Raw genomic sequence first — 26,588 nt, forward strand, 5'->3', positions numbered from 1 at the left:
TTTTACCGAAATCTACGGAAAGATAAATTGATTAATAATCACGTTTATTTTATTGATATTACAACTGTAGTTTCGAATATAATTTAATTGCGAGAGAAGCCCGCCAAATAGAAAAGTATGTCAATCAACATTAAATAAACAAAAGCGCAAATTTTGCATTATTTCTCGAGTGTTTTGGTAGAAAAAAAAAAACACTTTTTCACCGAAATCTACGGAAAGATAAATTGATTAATATTCACTTTTATTTTATTGATATTAAAAGTTTTGTTTCGAATATAATTTAATTTCGAGAGAAGCCCGCCAAATAAAAAAGTATATCAATCAAAATTAAATAAACAAAAGTGCAAATTTTTCATTATTTTTCTAGTGTTTGGGTAGAAAAAAAACTTTTTTTTACCGAAATCTACCAAGAGATAAATTGCTCAATAATCACTTCTATTTTATTTAAATACTAAATGTGTAATTTCAGATATAATTTGATTTTGAAAGAAGCCCGCCTAATCATCATATGTAGCAGTAAACATTAAATAATCGAAATTTAAATTTTTGCGTTATTTTTCAAGAGGTTTGGCAGAAAGAAAACCTTTTGAAAGAATCTCACATTATTTGATCTGGAATAAATGAGGTCATAAGCAAGGGCTTCGTCTCGATCTGAGGTATACGCAGGTATAAGTTCTCCAATGTTACCGACATTGCAGTTTTCGCAAGGTTAGTCTCAAGTCAAGAATAGATCAGTAGTGACCACTGGCGGTAAAGCCGGGAACTAAAAAACCGGTTTTCCGCAGAATTTTTCCTGGTTTATTTTACTTTGTTTTCAGCAAAACCTTGTTTAAATAAATGAATAATTTAATATTTTTTTATTGATATTATGTTTATTAGTACTTTCCGCATGGCAGGCTTCTCCCATTTTTAACATCCAAAATTTTCGGAATTCGATAATCTCGGATTTTGTTAATAAAAATTTTTAAAAATGAAAAAAAATTAATTTTGAAGAGAAGCCCGCAATATATTTCGATATACTTTTAACAGTGCAAAAAACAAAATTTGAATTAATGCATTATTTTGCGAGTGGTTTTGCTGAAACTATTTGGAGGAAGTTACCGTTTCACCTTAAAGGGTCCAGCCAGCAACTAAAACGCGTACGGGATAATAGCGCTGAGATCTTAAATCAATTGTGACTTGAAAACTATAAAAAATAATTGCCTGATATTTTCCAAAAAACTTCCTTGAATCTTGGAAACAATTTGCAGAAAAAGTAACATTTTATTGGCTATTTCAAAAACTAATAAAGTCATCACATGTCTTTATAGGACTAAAATATGCGCAAACATTTTTCTATGGGGATATGGCATTAAAAAATTAAAATTTAATCTGAAGAAAAATATGACCTAGGGGCTAACTAAACCGACGGCGTTTCGCGGGTATCCCCTTTTGATCGCCAGCGGCCCAATTATAATATACTGTAATACTTGAATTTATTAATAAATTAATGTAATTGTACATAAATGTCGCAACTCAGCGTTAATTTAAAACTGTTATTAATGTTTTTTTACTTTTTTTTAAAGATAGTAAGGGTCTTAAAATATTAAAAAAAAAACATATTAAAAAACTATAATTTTACGCATTATAACAATAATCTAAAAGTTCAAAAACGAGAAGAATATCAAAATTTAAAAATTAATGTAGTCATGAAACTGTCAAAGCCATTCGATTATTTTAGGTTAAAGGATATTTGTGTAGACAAATCGTAATACTTACAGCTATAACCGTTCTTTTTTTACTCCGTTTAAGCGGGTTGAATCCTACGCTGGTTGACATTTGGCAGCTACGTATACATCGATGCCCCACCATTTTTATAACACATTTATCCAGAAATGATTAAATACGGTAAATAGACGATAAAGTTATGGCATGTCATGAGATTTTATATGTAAAACAATAACAGACAAGTAACACAACGGGTGTCGCAGAGGTGGCGCCAATGTTTCAAGACTCGCCACTCTGCACAAAACATGCAAAGTCAAAACAAGATATTGAACCAATTTTTAATCTATACAACTGGACGCGACTTATAACGTAACCTCTACAATTGAGTTGACGTGAAATAAAATGGCTGACTAACTAATTAAAGATCTACCATAACCCACATATCACGAAAAGAGACATAACTTAAAACCATGTAACCAACATGCCGGATGGTGCCATATTCCCTGAAAATGTCATTAGGGAGTGGAGCTAAAGTCCTTTAGTCATTCTCTCTTGTGACTAAAACAAAGTCCATGGCTATATGCGCATGCGCGAAAATTGTCTTTAGACGTATGGGTTGAAAACTTTAACTTTAGTCTCACTTTTCAGGGACTAAAATCGCCTTAAATGCGCATGGATGAGAAAAATTCACTTTAGGTCATGAGAATAACGAATCCGACGTTTTCAAATCGCGAGATCACACAGTTCATAGACACCAATCATTACAAGTTTGATGGCAACCATCATTCAGAAACAAATATAGCTAATATACAGTGATTGAACACTTTTATTAAAAGTAATGGATACCCATTCCAAGTTCGAGGGTATATCCACGATCGATTTTATATAGTAAACAACACATACGTAGAAAACGTTCAAAACAGTACTTAAAAGTGTAAAATTTCAAATTAGAATGTTAGTAATTCTATAGCATTTTAAATCGAATTCATTTGAACTCAAACAATCACATTGATCAAGTGACATTTAAAATGATTAAATACATTTTTCTTGTAATTAAGAAATATAAAAAATTCCTTATCTAAAAATCAGTTTAAGTGTTAGTTTTTAAGTTATAAAATATTTAAGCTGGGTCAGTCAGGAACGCGGCTTAAAGCTTCTACAGCGCTCCTGCCGTGCGTGCATAAATAGGAGTCCAACACTGCATTAATTACCGAGATTCTCCCAACGCTATCCCCAACTCGGCGCTCACTTCTATGTAAAATACGACGCGCCGATCGGAAATGAGGGTACAAAGCAGTTCGCTCACACTTCGAATAAAAAAGACGAATCTCACGATGATAGACAGAAAGTTGAAGTTTGACTATTAAAATAAACGAGAGAAACAACCATTATACGAATCACCCGAGCAGTGATATACATCGAAATGGAATTTAGGGGTATTATAAATATTTTTGTCTCCCCTCCTATGAAAGAACGAAAAATTTCCTAACGGATACGAGTTTTTGGTCTCACTGATTTTTTCATTGAATCAATAGCCCAAGATATGATATCCTAACATCCTTAAGAAACGACCCTTGCAGTAAGATCAATTAAAATTTAATTTAAGGGATGTAAGAAATATTTTTGTTCATCCACTACTCTGCAAGAACAAAACATTTCCTAAGTGATAAAAGTTTTTGTCCCCAGTGACCTTTTCTCGACGCAAAGACACTAGGGGTGATATCCTAAAATCTTTTTTAAAAACCCTTGCAAGTAAGACTAATGAAATTTCGATTTACGGGGAGTCAGAAATATTTATTAACATATTTACTAATATTTATTATTTGAGCCTGGGACATCCTCCACCCTTAATAGATAAGAAATGCAGTTTTACTTACCTTAAATAGAGGCATAGCTTCTGAAGAAAGTGACACATCTGTTATTGCGAGCGGTCGCTTGAATTTATTCACTACGCTGAAATTTCGGGGTTGACTTGAATGCGGAGAACAGTAGTGGGCTACTGAGGCGTTTACTTGAAGGCCGCCTTGTAAAACTTCTGCAATCCATGGAATCGCCAGTTTTTGACTAGATCCACCGGGCCCGATTCCCTTGATCATCAATTTACCCTTAAAATGCTGTAAATCCAGCCCTGATTTCCCTATCAACATGAATTAAAATTTGAAAAAGAATGTCTAAATCAATGGAATAGTAATTCACAGTCACAATAGTCAATAGGATTTGTTGGTAACTAAGCGTATACATCTACTTGGTAGAAAAGAGACTTGTGAGTTATTGAATATTTTTTCAAACGCTATAAATTTTCAGCTCACCATCCAATTTCACTTCGTAAACTCGGGACTGGGTACGTTTTCGATCTACATTTACAGGAGATCTCAAGTGCTCAGTTTCTTGAAAATAGCTCGTTTCGGAGATGTGAAAGAAGAAAATTCTTATAAGATAGATAGAATCCTGCGTAAGTTAAAAGAAAGCTACGTCCTTACATCTTACAAGTTACGAGTAATGACCTTCAACAATACCAGGTTTTAATTCTTTTTAGCAGAAACAACAAAAACCGTGTTTTTAGGAAATAATGAATTTTATGGATTGTAACGCTTGAATAATATGCGAAAGGTTGCTACTTCATGTCTCGTTCCCTCAATTTTTCACAAGTATTCTTCACTGATTTTTAATTATTTGACAGTATATTCATTTAATTTTCTTGTAGAATTAATTAACACTTCGCAAATAATAAATATTTAATTATTTTGTTTAACAAAAAAACTCCCTTTTTCATATTCTTATCAGCTATTGTATATTCTATATTTCTATAATTACCACATTCCAATTTTTTAAATAATATAAAACCTGAAGACTATTACAAAATAAATAAAAGTTTGAATACTATACTATTGTCGGAAATGTCGGCACGACCAGCGCGAGTACCGTTATAAATCACTACTGACTTCCAAATGTGATTAGTCGTTCTGTAAATTAATTATTGATGGACTTCGTGAGGCATAGAAGCAATCACGTCTCGTCAGGTGAAAGACGATCAAACAGAATACCAGATAATTAATTATATTTATTTATCAAAGCTTTTAAATACATTATCAATTTAATCCGAGAAATGAGTCCCCGAGCCGATCCCGCAAAGCACTCTTGTTGTACCCCCCCCCCCCAAAAAAAAGGTTATGTTGTTTTTGAAAAATTGGCAGAGATGTAGCTTCCGGAAGCTAAGACCACAATCGTTTACCTAAAGATCGATCCCGACTCTACCAGAAGTAATACGTCATTCGACTCGTCACCTTCCACGATTAATCCAGACATTACGTCGGAAAAAAGTGTAAAATTCCACAATAAATCCAACCAGCAAAGTTTTTAATGAGAAAGTTTCTTTTTTGGGTCCTTTTTGACATATCAAAAATGCGAGAACAGATCAGTTGCCAAACCCGGTTTTTTTTAACAGTTCTAAAAGTTACTTTTGCGTGGACGGATAATTCCCATTGTATTTTAGAGCAAAATGTCCGACAGAAAAAGTAAGAAACCAAAACTCTAAACAAATTTTGTTTACAAAAAAAATCCGCTAACTTCTATTGGTTCCGAGTTATGATACATTGAAAAGTCCCCTTTTTTATGTACAGCGAAAAATCACTAAGTTAAAAAAAAACTGTGTATCTTTGCAAATAATTACTGCAAGGAAAAGTGTTCCACAGATGAGCGAAACTAGACTTTATTTCCTGTAATTACAACGAAAGAACAATATCCTACCTGTGATAGGTCATGAGTTATGACCCCTCAAAGTGGGCCATTGTAGCCTGTTTTTACGGGCAAAAAAGTGGACTTCAGTTTTTTTCAAATAAATCCTGCCAAGTTCAGTTGACGTTGATTGTGCCAGAGGATGATATAAAGTCTACAAAAATCTGCGTATATCTAAAAAAAAAATCTTTTAGACCTATTATTTTGGGAATTGTAAGGTTTCAAAAATTTCATTTTTTTATGCATTTTTGATTAAAATCGAGGAAGTTGTGTTCTTGCAAAATACCTCGTTTTCTGCGAATCCCACCACAATGTTCCTCAAGAATAAATGAAAGTAGAGCCAATTTGACGTAAGATCGAAAAAAGTGTCCTAGCCCAAATGGGTCACGAGATATGACGTTGATAAGTGCACTCTTCATGCATAGAGGCACCTGAGCGTACCGTAAAGTAGAACTACGGTCATATTTCGGAATTTTTGTCACAAATAAGTATATATGATTCATTTATCATGTATAATATGTCTTTTTTAAATAATAAATAAATAATTTTTTATAACAAAAGCATGATTATGATAAGATTTTATGATAAATAATTATTAAAAATGTATTTTTTATCATTGAAAAAGTATTTGTTTATTATTAAAAAATATATATCACATTTTTAATCAATGATAAGTACTTTTTTGCCACAAAAGTAGTCAAAAATTAATCAACGGTGGTTATCGCAATATTTTGTTATTATCAATTACGAATAAAAATATTTTCATATGCATAAAAAACATATTACACATTTTTAATCAATTACGGTGACTTTTTGCCACAAAAATGCTAAGAAATGGCCAAAAAGTAAACATAAGTAGTGATAGCAAGCTTTTGATATAAACAATTATTTATTTATTAGTGTCAAAAGACATATTATACATGATAAATGAATCACATACACTTATTTATGACAAAAATTCCGAAATATGACCGTAGTTTTACCTTACGTTACGCTCAGGTGCCTCTACGCATGAAGAATGCACTTTCCAAGGTCATACCTCGTGACGCGCAAAAACACAACATCTTCGATTTTAGTCAAAAATGCAACAACAAAAAAATATGAAATTTTTGAAACCTTACAATTCCCAAAATAATAGGCCTTAAAGATTTTTTTTAGATAGACTATACGCAGATTTTTGTAGACTCTATTTCATCCTCTAACACAATCAACGTAAGCTGAATTTGGTAGGATATTGTTCTTTTTTCTGTAATTACAGGAAATTGAGTCTAGTTTCACTCACTTGTGGAAAACTTTTACGTGCAGTAATTATTTGCCAAGATACACAGTGTTTTTTTTTAAACTTAGTAATTTTTCGCTGGAAATAAAAAATGGGGAATTTTCAATGTATCATAACTCGGAGCCAATAGAAGTTAGCGGATTTTTTTAAAGCAAAATTTGTTCAGAATTTTGTTTTCTTTATTTTTTCTGTTAGACATTTTGCTCTAAAATTCAATGGGAATTATCCGTCCACGCAAAAGTAACTTTTGGAACTGTTTTTAAAAAAAAACCGGTTTTGGCAACTAATCTGTTCTAGCATTTTTGATATGTCAAAAAAGACCCCAAAAAGAAACTTTCTCATTAAAAACATTTCTGGTTAGATTTATTATGAAACAAAACTACCAGATGCCTGGACTAAATACGCGACATGCTAGAGCCGAGAAAATCACTTCACAAAAAACCGAAAGCAAAAGAAACACTGACTTTAAATTCAAGCACACAACGATTCGAATGGTCTGGAAAAGCATACTAGATTTGAAATTGTTTTAACAATCGGAATGGCTACATTTGCCAGCTCCTTGGTTGATACTCAATAGGCACGAAATGTCCGAGAATGCTGAACAAAAAACATCAAGCTACTACTTGAGTCCCCACTACAACGAAAAAGGTAGCGCCCGTAACTCAAAAACAGAGGGAAAACTTGTAACAAAATAGTTACAACAAATTCAGTTCGAGGCGACCCAGCGCATAAAGGATGCTGGCCCGCACCCGAATCACGGCGGAGCCCCCAGAGGGGTCCCGAAGCGTCGGACGACGCGCTTGCCGACGGCGGACCTCTCAGTCTTAGCTCGTTCGCCTTTTCAATAGACAAATTCGCTCGTCGGTCGTGTCAGTGACTGTGCCTTGGGAAACCACGCTCATATGCCCCTTCGCCAACGCCCTCTACTTTGGCCGCTTCATGGGGAAAAGGCCACCCACGATTCAGGAAAAATTTATTATAATATCAAATACGAAAACGAATATAAAAATAGCGATTGTAATATTTTTAAAAAATAACAAAGTTACCAATCGGAAAAAGTCAAAAACTGAATCTCAAAAAGCCAATGAGATATTAGAAAGCGATAACAGAAATCCATAGATTTCTTTAAAAAATAAAGCGATTAAATTGAATAATATTACGGATAGCTTAGGAAAAATCTACGAACAAGATAATATTTCAGCGGAAATTTGCGAAAGTATTATTGAGCTTAACGAAAGCCAACAGTTCCAGTAAGAAAAACTCCTCGAAAATAAAATTACAATTGATTCAGGAAAAGAACATAGGCTAACTAATCTAACAAAACATAAAAATGTATGTACAGGGCCACGATCCCATTAAACAGCGATACTACTACGGGTGCCCTAAAATCAACGAAATAATTTATCAAACAGTTGATAAATTATTAGAATAAGGTATGATAGAACCCTCTTTTTTCGAATGATGGAACCCCATAATTATGATCAAAAACCCAGGGGAAGATTATAGATTTTGTCTAGGTTTTAGAAAGGTAAATAATATTACAAAAAAGGGCCGCTACCCAATCCCTCTCATGGCAAAGATACTGGACCCTCTAAGATCAGCAAAATTTATTTGGAAAATTGACTTAAAATTAGCTTACTTGCAAATACCTTTGGAAGAAACTTCAAAAACAATTACACTTTCACAGTCCCTGGAAAAAGCATGTAACAATATAAAAGGATGCCATTTGGTTTAATCATTGCCCCAGCCACTTTCCAGAGAATTATGGATAAAATCATAAATCCAGATTTAGAGCTAAACGCCTTTTTTTAGATGACATTGTTATGGTAACCCAAAATTTTGAAGAATAAATAAAGCAAACTTAACTACCAGCCCGGAAAAATGTGAGTTGGGCTGCTCGGAAATTTAATATTTAGGTTTTGAAATCAACGACAAAGCACTCCAAGTAGACGATGACAAAATACAACCAATATTAGAATTCGATAAACCTAAAAACATTAAACAATTACAGCGCATAATACGGATGTCGAGCTGGTTCAGAAAATGCATCCTACACTTCGCCAAAATAATAGAACCAATGAATAAATTATTGAAGAGATAAAATACGGGATTAGGGATTAGAACAAGATGAGGCTTTCCAAACATTCAAAGAATTTTCAACTTCAGTACCTATACTAACGTGCCTAGATTTTACTCAACCCTTCCTACTTGAAACAGGTGCAAGTAATACAGGGTTAGGAGCCGTACTTACACAAACGATAGATGACGTGAGTTACGTGATAGCATACACGAGAAGAAGTTTAAACGGCGCAGAATTCCGGTACTCCACATCCGAAAAAAGCCTAGCAGTAGTTTGGGCAATACAAAAATTTAGGCCAAACTTATAGGGCTATAGCTTTAAAGTAATCACGGACCACATAGCGTTGACGTGGATCCATAACCTAAAAACCCCCACTGGAGAATCAGCCAGATAGGAATTAGAAGTGCTCTATGTTTACAGGACTGACCCACTAAAATCTACTCTTTTATCAGACTCTAACCCATGGAAAGTCGTCGTACCCAAAAAATAATGAACATAGGTTTTGAAACAAAATCACGAGGACATACAAGCAGGACATTTAGGTTCCGAAAAAATGCACACGAGAATATCTGAGTACTACTTCTAGCCAGGGATATATTAGGAGATAATCAGATAGGTAAAAAATTATAACACATGTCAAAGAACCAAACCGAGTAACCAACTGAAATTAGGGCTAATGGGAAAAAAAATTATCAAAGAACCATGGACCAGGTTTCTGTAGATACTATGGGACCATTACCGATTTCTAAAAAGTGAAAAAACCAATACATTTTAGTCTTTGTAGATTTACTTAGAAAATTGGGAGAAATAATACCGTATAAAAAAGCTAAGGGAATTACAATAGAATCAGAATTTCATAAATGTATCATTTCGCGATGGGGAACACCTAGGACTCTCCATACGGATAATGGTACAGAATTTGCCAACAAAACATTAAGAGAACTTACGGAAAAATTCGGCATCAGGCACACTAAAACACCTACATATTACCCCTAATCCAACTCAACCGAGATTTACAATAGGACAATTAAACAAATTATTAATACCTACCTAGATAACGATCATTCCACTTGGGACGAACATACAGATACTTTGCAGTTTGCAATAAACACTAGCAAAAATTCGTCGACCCAATTAACCGCAGCTTTTTTAAACTTAGGTCGCGAATTAGAACCACTACTGTCCCTAAAAAAATTTCGAAAACGAAAGCGAAATAGAGTTTCAAATCGTAAACAAATTGTCAGAGAGACTTAGAAGGATACAAATTATAAAAGAAGAAGTCCAGAAAATATGGACGAGGAAATAAAAGACAAGCGAATAGTTATAATTTAAGAAGGAGGCCAATAGAATATAAAATAGGTGATAGGGTACTAAAAGTAATAACATAATTATCGTATAAGATAGACAAAGATAGCAGGTAAGCTTTACGAGTACGAAGGACCTTTCATAATCAAAAAGAAAATTTACCCAATCGTTTATGAATTAAAAAACCTGAAAGGAAAAAGCATTGAGCAATAGAATATCAACGATATTAAATTAGAAAAACTGGTACAGATACTGGCAGATAGAAACATGAAATACACAGGAACTCAGGTTAAGATATTTACACTCAAATATGGCAAAATGGCAAAACCTTAGGAACAAATTAGACAGTACGGATTTTTACCTTCCAAACAATGGACTTCACAAGTAAGTGCTCTTATTGTCAAAACTCCATCTTCGAACAAACGATGACAGACCAGCTATAAAACTGCCAAGCTATAAAGTGGCTTCGCCTAAGAATGGCTGGGGTACCAGAGAAAGAAATAAAGTACCCTCCACACCGCCACGTAAGAAGACTCAGGAATACCACCAAAAGTGAGACCCAATCTACACAAGAAGAGGCAGCTGTGAGCGGAGAGGAGCTGGAGGAAGAAGGAACCGACGGGGGCGAGATAATTCAACCACTCAAACCGGAAGAAAATCACGGCGAAGGCTATGGAATGTCAGACAAACAAAAACCAAAACCCGAGAAAAACTTTAACTACCAACTCCACGAGAAAATATGGAAACTAACGTTAGAGTTCGAACATAAAGCTTATTAGCGAAGTATCAATATACACAGGGAATTCGAATAAAGTCTCACAGAATTAAAAAGAAAAGAAGAAACCCAAAAAACACGAGCGATAAGAAGGGAACAAAAAAGAGATCGAGTCTGAACAACTACGATACGTTAAATAAAAGAAAACGAGGCAAAAGACATTAAAGAATTAAATAAAAAAGTAGCCGTGACGAATCATCGAAGAATGATGGCAAGTAGGCCAGTCAACGAAGCTGAATGAGGAGGCTTAAATGGCAATAATTTATAACAATGAACTTAGTTGTCAGGAAGCTTCCTTAGGGGGTCTTGAAAGACCTCCCAAAATTCAGTAAATTTGGGGGGGGGGGGGCGCTCGAGCCGCAATCTTCCAGTATGGTGGATGATTTTATGTTTTTAGATTTTCCTTAGAAACGGCTGTTTTTAGAGCAAAAATAGTTATATAATATGACACTCTAAATTTTCTTCTGAATAAAAAAGGTTATATAAAATATTGCCATGAAGTGAATAGTTTGCCCGAAAAATTGAAAAGATTGAACATTTTTGGAAGTTCATTATTCTTGCATTTATGAGCGATTGCCTCAGTGAAAACGAGTACAGTTTATTGTTTCAAGCTTGGCTGAAAGTAAGCCACCGTGCAATATGGATAATTTCGTTGCAGCTATATTATTTATTTAATATTTAAAATTATTTTTATCATTTTCAACGCTTAATTTGAAAAGGTTGCTTTCATTTCTCGAATTAGGGACTTTGTCATTTACTTTTCCTTATGTCTTAACAACGCATCTGCAAATTTCCGAAATTTATAATTAATTTTTTGATATTAAAAACCGCCTTTTTTGAACATGTGTCAAAACTCTCGGAAAATCCGAGTTGAGCCTGGGGGGTGAAGTAATAACTCCTTCCATATGCCTGGGACCCTTCGAACTGCATTTCCCAGGGCATGAAGCGACCACGGTCATGTGGCCACAGGCGACTATCGGCGTCCCTCTTCCGCCGAAGCAAATACGCGAGGGCAAGCGAGAGAGTAACGGGCTTGTTAGTACAGTCAAGCACAGTCATTTCTATTTTTGTAAGAGAACCTTTCTTCTCCCGCTAACATTTTACGTCTATCAAACGCGTTTTTTGTATCAGAAAAAAATCATACAATTACTGATTTTTGCATGAATCAATCCAAATGTGCTCCAATGATCGTATTAAAAAATTAAGCTTATTATTATTACTATTATTATTACTACTGTATATTTACTATTTTTAATTAAAAAATTACTTCGGAAAAATGTATTTTGTAACAAAACGCTTTCACTAAATTAAAATATTGGCTCAGTGTAAAATATGAATTCATGCTATTTTAAATTTCTTTATTACGAACAACAATAATTATTTTATATTTATCAATATTTGATGGTTTATTCAAGCCGAATAAATAAAAACCGAATATTTAAAAATAAAAAATTTGAAATTGAATTGTTTTACCTGGGAAAACTTAAATCGTTAAAATTTCGAATATCTTTTGAGCTTTGAACGTTACTATTTTGATTGTTTTTTAAAACGAAAGGTTTAATGTCTAAGTGAAATGTTTCAATTTAGATGTTTAAATAGCAATTGGACCCTTATTATTTCTAGACGAAATTTGAGTAATTTTAATAGGTGTTTGGAAGTTTTGAAAAGATTGAAAATTGAAAACTTGAAATGTTTTTATATAATTCAAACGAAGTTTGTACCAACAAAATGTGGCTAGTCGAACCGAAATTTCGGTGCAAATAGCCACAGCCTAATTTAAAATAAAATGTCGATTTTTGCAGATTTAAAAAAAAAATGAGAAACTTTTTAAAAATTAAGAAAGGCTTCAAAAGAATAAAACATTTTCGTAAGATTCCTATGAAAATTGAAACCCATTTTTTATTTTGGAATATTATTTACAAAGAATATTTAAAAAGATTTAAAAATATTTCCAAAATTGTTAAAACAGTCTAGAATATTTTAACATGATTTTTTATAATTTGCGAAATTTCTAAAAGTTGAACGAAAAATTCAATTAATTTCAAAAGACATTCAGAAGTTTGAAAAACATTTCAAAAATAATTTTAAAGTTGCATACATTTAAAATAACTTCAAAATTTAACAAGATTTTGAAATAAAATTTGAAGTTGAAAATGGAACTAGTTGAAAATTCGTTTGATTTGTTAACTGTAAAGCTTGATTATAAACTTCCTTTTAATCCGATCATTACTGAATTTTGATACGATCATTGCAGCACTTTTGGAATGCTTCATGCAAAAATCAGTAATTATATGATTTTTTTCTGATACAAAAAACGTGTTTGATAGACGTGAAATGTTAGCGGGAGAAGAATCGAGATACAAAAATGGTTATTTTATTATCTTCTCCTTGAAGTATTAATCTGAATTATTTCATGGAATGTTAATAATTTTCTGTTCTTTTTAGATTATCTTCGAAAATATTATTTTACAAATGACTTTCTATATAAACAACAATAGATGTGAAGCCAGAAGTATTTTCGAGGCGTGTCGAACAAAAGGTTTAAATTCGCTTCAGAGCTTGATTATAAGCTTAATATTAATCCAATCATTACAGAACTTTAATACGATCATTGCTGCACCTTTGGAATGCTTCTTGGAAAAATCAGTAATTATCTGATTTTTTTCTGATACAAAAAACGCGTTTGATAGACGTGAAATGTTAGCGGGAGAAGAATGGAGATACAAAAATGGTTATTTTATTATCTTCCCCTTGAAGTATTAATCTGAATTATTTCATGGAATGTTAATAATTTTCTGTTCTTGTTAGATTATCTTCGAAATTATTATTTTACAAATGACTTTCTATATAAAAAACAATAGATGTGAAGCCAGAAGTATTTTCGAGGCGTGTCGAACAAAAGGTTTAAATTCACTTCAGAGCTTGATTGTAAGCTTACTTTTAATCCGATCATTAATGAATTTTTATAAGATCATTGGAGCACCTTGGAATGCTTCATGCAAAAATCAGTAATGATATGATTTTTTTCTTATACAAAAAACGCGTTTAATAGACGTGAAATGTTGGCGGGAGAAGAAAGGTTCTCTTACAAAAATAGAAATGACTGTGCTTGACTGTACTAACAAGCCCTTTACTCTCTCGCTTGCCCTCGCGTATTTGATTTGGCGGAAGAGGGACGCCGATAGTCGCCTGTGGCCACATGACCGTGATCGCTTCATGCCCTGGGAAATGCAGTTCGAAGGGTCCCAGGCATATGGACGGAGTTAAGATTATTTACGATGGGTGCATTATGTTTTCTACCGTTTGAAGAAAAAAGTGGGCCTCCAGTGAATACATCGTTATTACTTCACCCCCCAGGCTCAACTCGGATTTCCCGAGAGTTTTGACACAGGTTCAAAAAAGGCGGTTTTTAATATCAAAAAATTAATTTAAAATTTCGAAAATTTGCATATGCGTTGTTATGACATAAGGAAAGGTAAAGCACAAAGTCCCTACTTCGAGAAATGAAAGCAACTTCTTCAAATTAAGCGTTGAAAATGATGAAAATAATTTTCAGTATTAAATAAATAATATAGCTACAACGAAATTATCGATACTGCACGGTAGCTTACTTTCAGCCAAGCTCGAAACAATAAACTGCACTCGTTTTCACTGAAATGCAAGAATAAATGCAAGAAATGCAAAAATAATGAACTTCCAAAAATGTTCAATCTTTTCAATTTTTTCGGGCAAACTATTCACTTTATGGCAATATTTTATATGACCTTTTTTATTCAGAAGAAAATTTAGAGTGTTTTATTATATGACTATTTTTGCTCTAAAGACAGCTGTTTCCAAGGAAAATCTAAAAAACATGAAATCATCCGCCATATTGGAAGATGGCGGCTCGAGCCCCCCCCCCCCCCAAATTTACTGAATTTTGGGAGGTATTTCAAGACCCCCGAAGGAAGCTTCCTGACAACTAAGTTCATTGTTATAAATTATTTCCATTTAAAATCCTTCGTTGACTGGCCTAAAGCTGAAAAGGAAGAGAAAACGAGAAGTTCGAGCATTCATCCTGGAACAACAAAAAATTGAAATAAAAATAAAATTTTTAAATACAAACTCTAACACTATACATTAAACCAAATAAACAGAAAGCACACGTTGATGATCTTACTTGAAATGTAGCAATCAAAAAATTAACTAACCTGTTATTTTCTATTAATATTACAAATGAAAAATAGAAAGAAAAATGTATTCTTATCAAGAAATAATAAACAACGTGGTAACAGAAACCCCCGCATTGACTCAATTAGGACCCCACACGACAAAGGACCCCGTAACACACTTATGCGAAAAGTCGTTTCCATTAATTTGGCTGAATTTTTTATATGTTACGTGTCTCGTCATTCTGAACAAATATCTCAATGGGCACAAAGCCCAAACCTGAAAGGGTCCCAAGATAAAGCCCGCCGAAGTCAGTTTAATGGGGGTAACGGCTCTACAAATTTACTCGGTCATTTTCCTTACTCGGAAGAGTGGTTTCGGTTATTTGACTGATTGTTTGATATCTTACGCGTCTCGGCATCCTGAACAAATGTCTCAATGGGTACAAAGTCCAAAACTCAAAGGGTCCCAAGATAAGGACCCCCGAAGTCAGTATAATCGGGGTATCGGCTCTACAAGTTCACTCGGTCATTTTCCTTACTGGGAAGAGTGGTTTGAGTTATTTGACTGATTGTTTGATATCTTACGCTTCTCGGTGTCCTGAACAAATGTCTCAATGGGTACAAAGCCCAAAATCCAAAGGGTCCTAAGATAAGGACCCCCGAAGTCAGTATAATGGGGGTATCGGCTATACAAGTTCGCTCGGTCATTTTCCTTACTGGGAAGAGTGGTTTCGGTTATTTGACTGATTGTTTGATATCTTACTCGTCTCGAAGCCTGAACAAACGTCTCAATGGGCACAGAACCCAAAACTAAAAGGGTGCCAATATAGGCCCCCCGGAGTCAGTAAAATGGAGGTATCTGCTCTACAAGTTCACTCGTTCATTTTCCTTATCTCTGGGTAATGCTAATGCAAGCAGAACGGCCATTCTTTTTTAATTCATTCATTTACTTTATATTGGGAGTACGTTTCCAATAAGAGTCAATGGCCTAGTTTACGAGTAGAGCCGATACACCCATCGCACTGACTTTGACGGGCCATATCTTGGAACCCTTTGAGTTTTGGGCTTTGTGCCCATTGAGACATTTGTTCAGAATGCCAAGACACGTAACATATAAAAAATTCAGCCAAATTAACGGAAACCACTTTTCCCATAGGCGAGTTACGGGGGTCCTTTCTTTTTTTTATCAAATAGAGCACCAATAGTTTTAAAAATAACCTCAAGGAAACTCTAGAAAACTTGAAATTTCAATTTTGTAACAGACTAATCCCGAAACAAACTTACATAATTCATGACTCCTTTTGCAACGACAGGCCGTTCAGATACAGACAGAATTACGCAACGCCAAACGTTGACGGAAAAACATATATCGAAGGGGGCTGGAAATTCGTTAACAGGTATATTCAAAACTTACTTACAAAAATTCAAAATGCAATCCAAAAAAGCATGATCCAAACGCTCTAGAGTAGACTTAAGAAGAAACAACGTGCAATGAATCTTGTTAGACAATTTCTTATCGTAGTAAGGTTGCAGTAGGCGTGACGAACCTCAATGCTTAAGAATTTATTACTGGACTGACACTATCAGATCAATTTTCCTTTATAAGGACGTAAAGCCAAATAGCGTTGGAAAGATCGCTGGATCCTTAAAATTCGCTTGGCGACATGAATTGGCCAACGATAAGGATAATCTATTTGAATCTGATCGAGAATGTGTCTTGAGTCCGACAAAGCGTAGTTGAACGTATAAAAGAGTTCCAATTCCTTGCGTTCGTAATTATGCGAACCAAAAGCATAGAAATGTAAGGTTCCAGTTGAGAGATACTGAATCCGACTGGACCGATCACAGCCCATCTGAAAAACGGATCGATAGGCGACGGAAGCCTTTGGTAATCCTTGACGAATTCCATCTAGAAGAAGTGAGCCGTCAACATCAGCGCCTAAGAGCACATCGATGGGTTTAGATACAATAAACTTTAGACCCGCTATGGAAAACCTCTGAATATGTCATATTTTATCGACAATTTTTTCCGATTAAGTTATCACACAAAAATCTCGAAGAACAAGAGCATTCACCTTGACAAGTGATTATGATTGCCGAGATTCGAGATGAAGGGTCACGCGTCTACGCGCCCTCTTGATTGATTTAGGTTCAACTATACTGACGGAAGTATTTATGGCCCGTTGTGGTGACCTATTGACTAACTAATTGGCGGGATAAAGAACTAGTGCCAGAGCCAGTGTACATGAGGGCTCTTGTTCGAAGTTGGTGTCCCTCAAAGGTATTTACAGCGACTTGTGCTATAACAAGCAAAACTTGTCAGGAATAGGCAAAATAATAAAATTCTGAATCCAGACGAACTTTCTCAGTGGTTGAAGGATTCAAGTCTTTAAAGGACTTTTACGACTTATGTCTTCATGATGTTTATAGCATAGACAACGGCGAGCCTTTTACATTAAAGTTTATGAAAAAAATCAATGTTTTTTTAAAAATTAAACTAAAAATTATTATGTTGCAAATAGCATTAAAATTAATGAAATTATTAATTAAAAATAAAACGTTAAACAAATAAATACTTGAAAACATATCATGTGGGGTGAAGTTGTGAAAAATGTGGTTTATGGTGGTAGATGGAGGGGAAAGGTGTTATAACTGTTTTACAGAAGAATAGTCTTTTGACTTAAAAGCTCAAGAACTGGGAACATTTTTTATTATTTCTTAACTGACAATTCTTAATTTGTTAAAAATTCGTCTTTCTAGTGAAAAAGTGCATAGTTTTAGTTAAAAATTCATCTCTTTGGTTAAAAAATGTACTATTTTTTGAAAATTCCTTTTTCGTAAATAAATTAATTTTTAGTGTGAAAAAGTAAGTTTTCTAGTTTTGGATGAAATTCATATCTCCTAGGGAAAATTAATCCTTATGATAGAAAATTCGTTTCCTTGTTTATACACTGCATCTCTTGACAGCATCTGCATTCGTTGAAATATCAGGTATTACATTTTCTATCGAAAATCCATATTTGCTGGTTGAAAATTTAACCACTTTCTTGAAAATTTAAATATTTGTTAGAAAATGGAACTCTGGTTAAAAATTAACATATTTTTTTGAAATTCTTTTCTTTTTGTTTTAAGATGTCCACCACTACGTTTTCATTGAGAATTCTTTTTTTTTTTTAATGCAACTCTTTTTGGTCAAAGATTAGTTTTTTGTTTAAAAATTCGACCATTTAGTTTAAAATTTATATTTGCAGGTTAAAAATGTAACTATATGGTTAAAAGTTAAGCTATTCGGTTGTAAATGCAAACCTTTCATTAAAAAGGCAAGTTTTCAACAAAACCAAGTACACTGAAAATGGAAAAGTTTAATTTTCAGTTAAAAAAAATTAACGAATTTTGAACTAAATAGTTACATTTTCATCTAAAAGGATTACATTACAACAAAATAGTTAAACTTTTAAATAAGCAGATAAATTTTCAACCAAAAAGTAAAAACTCTGATTATTTAAAAACAATAACAGCTGAATTGAACCAAAAAATACATTTCAAGAAAATTTTTAAATTTTTAAACAGAGATAAATGTTTAAATAAAATAATGAAATTTCAAAAAAATTAATTTTTACAGATTGTTCAACCTTAAAACAATTAGATAAATTTTCCGCAAAAAAATTAAGCTCTAGAACAAAGAAAAAAGAAAAATAAATACAAAATTGTTGAGTTTTCAAGCCAAAAAGGCAAGTATTCAAAAAATAGTTAAATTTTCAACTAAAAGGAATGCATTTTTACTTTATTCATGTTCAGTCAGAAAATCAATTTCTTACCCAAAGAGATGAGTTTTCAAACAACATAATTCCCTTCCTGATCGATTCAGCGACTTCAAGTGCAGCTTCATCTGTTTTCGTTCAAAATGAACCCTTTTGATTAAAAATTCATCTATTTTCTTCAAATTTCTACTTTTTTCGTTAGAACTAATTTCTTTAATGGTAAAATCTACTTATAATATTTTTTGTTGAAAAATGATATTTTTTAGTTGGAAATCATATATTTGTTTCAACCTTTATGGATTTTGTAGAAAATTCGTAATTTTTGGTAGAAAAGTAATATTCTTGGTTGAATATTAATATGTTTCATTGAGGATCCAGTTATTAAAAAAGTTCCTTTTCAGTTTGTCAGAAACCAATTTCTTTAAAAGAAATTTCGATTATACTATTTTTGGTAAAAATTGATATTTTTAATTAAAAATTGACCTTTTTTTACTTAATAATTCAATTTTTTAAAATTTTCTCTTTTGGTATAAAATTAATCCTTTTGGTTTAAAAGCAGTCTTTTTCGTTACAGTTTGAACTATTTGATAACAAATTCATCTGTTTTGATACAGAGTTTGGAAATTCAGAATTCATTTTTTTGTTTTGTTAAAAATTAATTTATTTAAGAGAAAATTCGATTAAATCATTTTTGGTATAAGAATGATATTTTCGAAGAAAATTAATCTTTTTTTTGTTAAAAATTTAATATTTTGAACCGTCTTTTTGTGGACTACTCTACCATTTTTTGTAGAGAATTGATACTCTCAATAAGGAATTTATATTTTTTGGTTGAAAATTCCACGATATGTTTGAAAATGCACATATTTCGATAAAAATTCGTGTTTTTGGTTCAACTAATTTATTAAAAATTGAATTGTTTGCTGATGAATTTAAATTCTTTTAACTAAAAAGGAATTAGCCTATTTCTGATTCTATCTATTTATATTTTTAATCAAAAATTTATCTTTTTTAGTTGAAAACTGATCTTTTTGTTTGAGGATTCAACTATTTTGTTAAAAATTGATTGAAAATTTAACTGTACAATTTTAGGATGAAAAATTATAGTTTTAATTGAAAATTAATTTTTTTAGTTGAAACTTCGTCTTTTTCGTAGAAAATTATTTTTCTTTGTAGAAATATTATCTTTTTTATTGAGGATTTAACTATTTTCTTGATTTTGTTTTTGTTTCTTAAAAAATAATCTCTTTAGGGGAAACTTTAATTATATAATTGTTGCTTGGAAACTAATCGGTTTTAGTAGAGAATTCATTTTATGTGTAAAAAATTAATCTGTTTTTTGTAACATAGATGTCCGAATTCGATTTGTTTTGGTCTTATATCGGAGAAAACGTCTTGCACAATTTACCACAAAAAAATTTCATCGCTAAGATATTCTACTAAATAAGGTGTAGAGCCTGCTTGATTTTAAGTGGATTCTATCTAATTTTAAATATTTTTCATAATATTATTCTTGGATTAAAAATTCTATTATTTGTTAAAAATGTCTTTTTTTAACAAAAAATTAATATTTGCGATTGAAAATTCGTCTTTTTCGCAAAACTTCTAGTAAGCGTTGTCAAATTCACGTATTCTGGTTCAAATTTGAAATAATCGGTAGAAAATTTCATTTTTTTGATTCAATATTAACTTTTATGAGGTAAAAAATTAATTATTCTTTTTTTGTTGAAAAGTTGATATTTTTTTAATTAAAAATTGATCTATTTTAGTTAAAAATGGAATTATTTGTTTGAAAATTCATCCATTTTTTGGAAAATTTGATTTGGTTTGTTAGAAATACAAAACTCCTTCCTTGAAAATTCATGTTTTTGTTTGAGACTTCAACTATTTTGTTAAAAGTTCCTTTTTAGTTCGTCAAAAACGAATTTCTCACCGACCATTGGGTGATCATAAAAGTACCCGTACATCTCTATAGTATATGTCTATTGCTGGAGATTTTAAAATTTTTTTAAAAATAAAAATTAAGTATTTGCCAAAATTGGCGGGAGATAGGAAGACCCGATACATCTATAAAACTGAAAAAGTCGAAAATTGTGATCTTTCTGCTCTGAAAAAGATCAAGATCTCAGTGAAAATGCCAGTGCAGTGCCGTTGATCACTATAGCGAATTAATTGTCGTAATTAATTCAATGTCACATTTCTTAAACCATACATTATTTGAAAGCATGTCAACATTGGAAGCTTATACATTTTATGCAGCTATTATTGGTAAAGCTGAAGTGCAAGGAGTTTAACGGTACTTTTCTGCTCTTGAGAAACGTTAATATTACATGGGTGTATTTTTAGTTGTAAGTTAATGTTTTAGTTATTATTTGCATTATTATTTGCATGGAATTTTTAAAATAAAATTCCATTGCTGATATAAAATGCTATAGCAACTTATTGAGATTTTGAGGTTAGGATTACATTTTATAATTCAAGAACGAACTGTTCGCAGTAAAAAATGTATCAAAAAGAAGTAGGATGCAAAAATAAAAAGCTATTTTTTATTTTAATCCTGATTAAAATAGGTTCTGTTTTTCAACTAAAAATTTTACAAATTTGAATAAAATTTTTGTGAAATTTGTATGGAAAATTTCATTCATTTTCAATGTATTTCAAACACGGAGTATTTCTTCGTATTAAGAAAAATGAACAAAAGATTAACTTTTGATAACTGTTTCAGTATATTTTCTTAACTCTTCATAGCAAAAAAGTAATCTTTTATAGATTCTTTTAGATATATGGATGATTTACATTAAAATAACAAAAATTATTTAATTCTGCGACCAGCAGTTCGCTTTATATCAGCAATGGACTTTGATAACAAAAATGCTAACAAATTTTATCCTTTCAAGGATTATTACTTAATACCAATGTTCCACTAGCCTCACTGCGAAGCAGAAAAATAAATTTAACTCCTTGCACGTCACCTTTGCTAAAAAAAAAAACAGCTTCATTTGTAGATGTATCGGTTCTTTACGTCTCCCGAAAATTTGAAAAATACTCATTCCTTATCTTCAAAAAAAAAACACAACGTTAAAAACCTGCACAAGCACGAACGCACACTTTTTCGACAGTCTTGACTCTTTTTCAGCTTGCCCAGCCTGCATTGTGGCGGTACAGGGTGGGAAGGTGGTGGTAAAGGAGGGTTGATTCGTATTATCGACTTCGCATTTCGATTCGATTATTATTCCCAATAGTGATCCAATAATACCTGAGCATGCTTGAACTGTGCGGCGTTCATTGGCTCTAATTCGCCTACGCATTTATAAATCACGTGCAGACGCGCACCGCAGCTAATGAACGTGATTAAAATTTAAGCATGCGCAGATCAAGGCAGCTCGGTTGGGATCATTGACTTCACGAAAACACGTGTAACGTTCCATTACTGTCTTACTCACGGATACCTCGTGTCGCATGCGTGTAGCTATAAAAGAACGAGCAATCGTGGCTATTTTCCATTGCTATGACAATCGAAATCGACAATATCGTTTAGAGATTTTATAATAAGGAATCGAAGTTACCAATGGCAATTTGCTCTTTAAAAAGTCAACGACTATCAAGATGAGATGTGTCCATGAATTTTCATAAATTTGGTAATGTTTGTAGACTTGCAGCCAACCTTAATGACCAAATAGATCCACAGTAAGGGGTTTCTTCTTGCGAACTTCAAACCACAAAAAATGAGAAGTCAAGGAAGAGAGTAATGAACGTAGACTAGACTTTAATAAAGTTTTTAGTAGTTAATTGAAGTTCTTGAGGTTATACATAACAAAACCAAAAGACAAAAACATATAATCTCTTATTGTAAATAAGTTAACCATAGCCGAGAATCTGTTTCACGGTGGTTGCAATGTTGAAAACAATACACAAACAATATGTTTGTCATGCGTGAGAACCTATCTTGAGGCTTTAGCAATGTTGCAAGCAATCAACCATCAATACGTCTGTCATGATTGATAGCCTGTCGCAAAACGTTTGTAATGTTCAGAACAATCACACGGTCAGTAAGTTTGTGATGCCAAAAAGCCTGTCTCGAGGCGTTTGCAATGCCGCAAACAAACTATCAGCAGTATGGTTGTCTTGCCTGAGAGTCTGTCTTGAGACATTTGTAATGTTGAGAACAATCATGGTCAGTCAGTAAGTTTTTCAAGCCTGAAAGCCTGTTCCTCCGCTAAACCGCTGATCAGCGCGAGTACTGTTATAAATCACTGCTGAATTTCAAACGTGATTTCTCGTTCTGTGAATGAATTAATGACGGACTGGCGTGAGACAGCGAAGCAATAACGTGTCGTCAGATTAAAGTCGACCAAGTAGAATGCCAGATATTTTATCACCGTTATTAGTTAAGCTTCTAAATACCTTATCAATTTAATCCGAGATATGAGTCCCTGTGCCGATTCAACAAAGCACTCTCGTTGTACATAAAAAAGGATTTAGTTGTTTTAAAAAAATTAGCCGAGATGTAGTGTCTGGAAGCTATGGCCCCGATCGTTCAAGTAACGATCGATCCCGACACTACCCGAAACTTTTCACAATACCAGAAATGATCGAGCCAGGAAAATCACTTAAAAAAGAACACATAGCATAAGAAACACGGCCTTTAAATTGAAGCACTTAAAGACCCAAATAGTCTCGAAAAGCCCACTTGATTTAAATTTGTTTTAACGATCTGAATGGTTACACTCTCCAGCACCTTGGTTGATATTCAACAGAAAGGGAAGGTCCGAGAGTGCTCAACAAAAAAATATCAAGCTACTACCTGAGTCCCCATAACAACAAAAAAGGTAGCACCCGAAACACAAAAACAGAAAGTAAACTGAAAGTCAATAAAACGAATGAATATATAAAAAAGAACATCAAGCAACACAAAAAAACTAGTTCAAAAAGTGATGAATCAAGGTTCAGCCGCCAAAGTACCGAGCCTGGCCGACAGCGGTGATTACCGACTGAAACTCGACTCAGACACTCTTGGAAATTTGTTGTCATATCTTGATAACCCGTAAATATTTTTACAGTTTTTTTTGGCTCAAATTAAAGATAAGGTTTCAAAGATTATGCCCTGTCTTTTCAGTTTTATTCATACGTTTCGTAAGTCACAGCATGAGTTGAAGTTAAGAAACAAAAGTCATGGAAAAAATTGAAGTCGAGGTACAAAATTCGAGAAATTCTTGAATTTTTAAAAATTTTTCACCTGCTATATTCTCTTCAAAATGTAAAAAATACATCCATAAAGCATCCTTCGACGCTTAATTCTGCAAACGAGACATGAGAAAAATACGAAAAGGAGTTTTTATCAAACAAAATGACTAAATACTTATTATTTTCTAAGTGTTAATTAATTGTACAAGGAAAATAAATTAATATACCTTTAAATAAATAATTCAAGCATTTTACTCTTGGGCAAATGAGCCTTCCAGTAGAAACCTCTCCTTAAAAAAATACGAATCAGGACAAAGATAATGTTAAAAATCGACAGAATATACACAAAACGGTAGGAAAATTACACTGCGTCTATGCAAGTGCGCGCTGTCTGCGCCTGTCAGCATTTGCGATCGCTCATTTTGGTTGTACTGATTACTAAACAAAGAGTACGACGAAAAAAATATGCGACTATATTAGTTCAATAATACATTAGACTAATACGCTTCGCATAAATTAGAACACTGCAGGTAAAAAAGTGGGACTGAATCACTTCATTTAACTTATAATTTTATCGGGTTGAATATAGAACCGACGCTATAGCAATACCGAACTACATCGATTAAGTAAGTATTGACATGGAGCAGTTCTTTATGTAGAACTTGCAACATTCATAAGTTGAATAGCAGCTGTTCTAAAACATCGAGACATACACTGTTCCACTTTTTAAAAAATACTAGACGTGCTTCGTTTAAACAACGAGCAGCTGCGGTTCTAAAAATGCGAAAACCGAGCAGCTCCACGCATAAAATGCTTGCATTGAAGTATCAAACGGCGCTAGGTAGGGCACAGCGAAACTCGACCCGTTCAATGTTTTCATACGCGAACGTTCGGTGTATAAGGAACAGTGCGTCGATATAGATATACTCGCTACGCTTCGCTCTGTTCGACTCTGCTGGTTCGTTTAACGACGAACCGCGAGGATCGAACGAATCTGTAACGTAGGTGCTTCACGTGAGTAGTGCGCTGAGTTGAGGCATTGAACAATATGTGTTGGGGAAAAATTAAAAACAAATTATTTAAATATCAAATCTCGCGTGCTCTCAAATTTAAACGGTGCACGTCAATAATTGAAGTAAAAAACCACCGTTCATGCAATAAAGTGCGAGAGTTACGGATTATGAACGGTCAAAGTTACGATAACGCTGCAATGAGATAGTTGCAGATATAGAACACTATCGGATCAACCAATAAATGCCAGCTGATCGAATAAAGTAAGATTTAGATTGTTCGTAATGTAAAATGCAAGCCGATTGTTAATCTAACTTCGTATGTCCTGCAACAACGCAACTTATCGCGTGCCAGTATCAGTACGTGATCAGTTGCAAACATAGATTATAATAATTATATACTTCCGGCTTAAAAAAAACTGATTAGTTTTACTTTTTAATTTTTATATTGTTATAAAATTCGTTTTTCGTTCAAATATGAAACTAGGAGCATGTACATTTTCGGAAATTAAATTCATTAATTTTAAAAAAGAACAATTTTGAGCTTGCACATTTCATCCGCTGGAGTCATTTTTATAGCAAAACGTTACTTCCATGGCAAATCTACATTGAATTGTAGAAGGTTGAGGTCATTCTTGAAGTAACTTTCAACGAGGAATCCAATGGTGAACTTAGCTTTGACCTTGACCATGACCTTCATGATTATTCAAGGTCACCTTTGTTTTTTTAAAAGGAATCTCCCCTTTTCGACATTAGCAATTGGAAGAGCGGGAAATTTTACGTTACAAACTGTGGTTAAGTCATAGATAAGGTGTGGCCTTGATGAACGTATCAAGGTCATTCAAACCTTAATATGCTCTGAACAATTTTTCTCAAGCTAGCTTGTGAAAAACATCTCCTTACCCTAATTACTTATTTAAACAATGTAACTTGAATAGTGACCATCGAGTGACCTTGACCTACGACCTGACTACACTTTTTGAAGTAAAATTTTCTGTTCTTTCAATTTTCGATATCAAACAGAGTCGTTTCAATTGAAAAACAAAGAATGACCTTGATATGACCTTGACGGTCATGGTCAAGGTCACTCTATGGTCACACCTTACCTATGACCTTGAAATAACCACGACCAACTCATGCGCGAACGACCTACATCTAAAGGCACAATGCGGCACTAAGAGTACTTTATTACCATCTCTGTCACTCCTACGGCATTCACCTTAATATCGCTCCTCTAAATGCTCCTAGGGAAATTGAGTCAATTGTCGAGAATGGGAAGTGCCGTATATACTGGAACTTTATATTCTCGACAATTGTTTCTGTTGCTCACTCGAGGCCTGACATGGTTCTTCTTGACTTCGAGAAGCGAACCATGTTCGTTATCGAATTTTCGGCAGCAGCTGACAAAAACATCATAGCCAAGGAGAATGAAAAGAAAGAGAGGTATCGAGACCTTATAAGGGAGTTGCAACGATTGCACCCTGAATATTCTGTTAAACTCATCGTCCTTATCATCGGCGCTCTTGGAGGTGCCAAGCTTTCACTTGCTAATAGCCTAAAAAGCATCCCTGCGTGTCAACAATATGCTAGAACACTTGCGG

The 26,588-nt window shown here is 33.4% G+C and overlaps 1 protein-coding gene across 2 annotated transcripts in view; it reads right to left on the reverse strand.

The window, feature by feature from the left end:
• The window catches only part of LOC117173345 (transmembrane protein 131), a 462,351-nt gene that overhangs the window by 154,171 nt on the left and 281,592 nt on the right, over window positions 1-26,588 (reverse strand). For both annotated transcript variants that reach the window (XM_033361843.1, XM_033361842.1), the window contains one exon: window positions 3,585-3,844. In XM_033361843.1, the coding sequence (XP_033217734.1) occupies window positions 3,585-3,844 (260 nt within the window). The remainder of the gene's footprint in view (window positions 1-3,584; window positions 3,845-26,588) is intronic.

The sequence above is a fragment of the Belonocnema kinseyi genome, chromosome 5, assembly GCF_010883055.1.
Source record: "Belonocnema kinseyi isolate 2016_QV_RU_SX_M_011 chromosome 5, B_treatae_v1, whole genome shotgun sequence".
NCBI lineage: Eukaryota > Metazoa > Arthropoda > Insecta > Hymenoptera > Cynipidae > Belonocnema > Belonocnema kinseyi.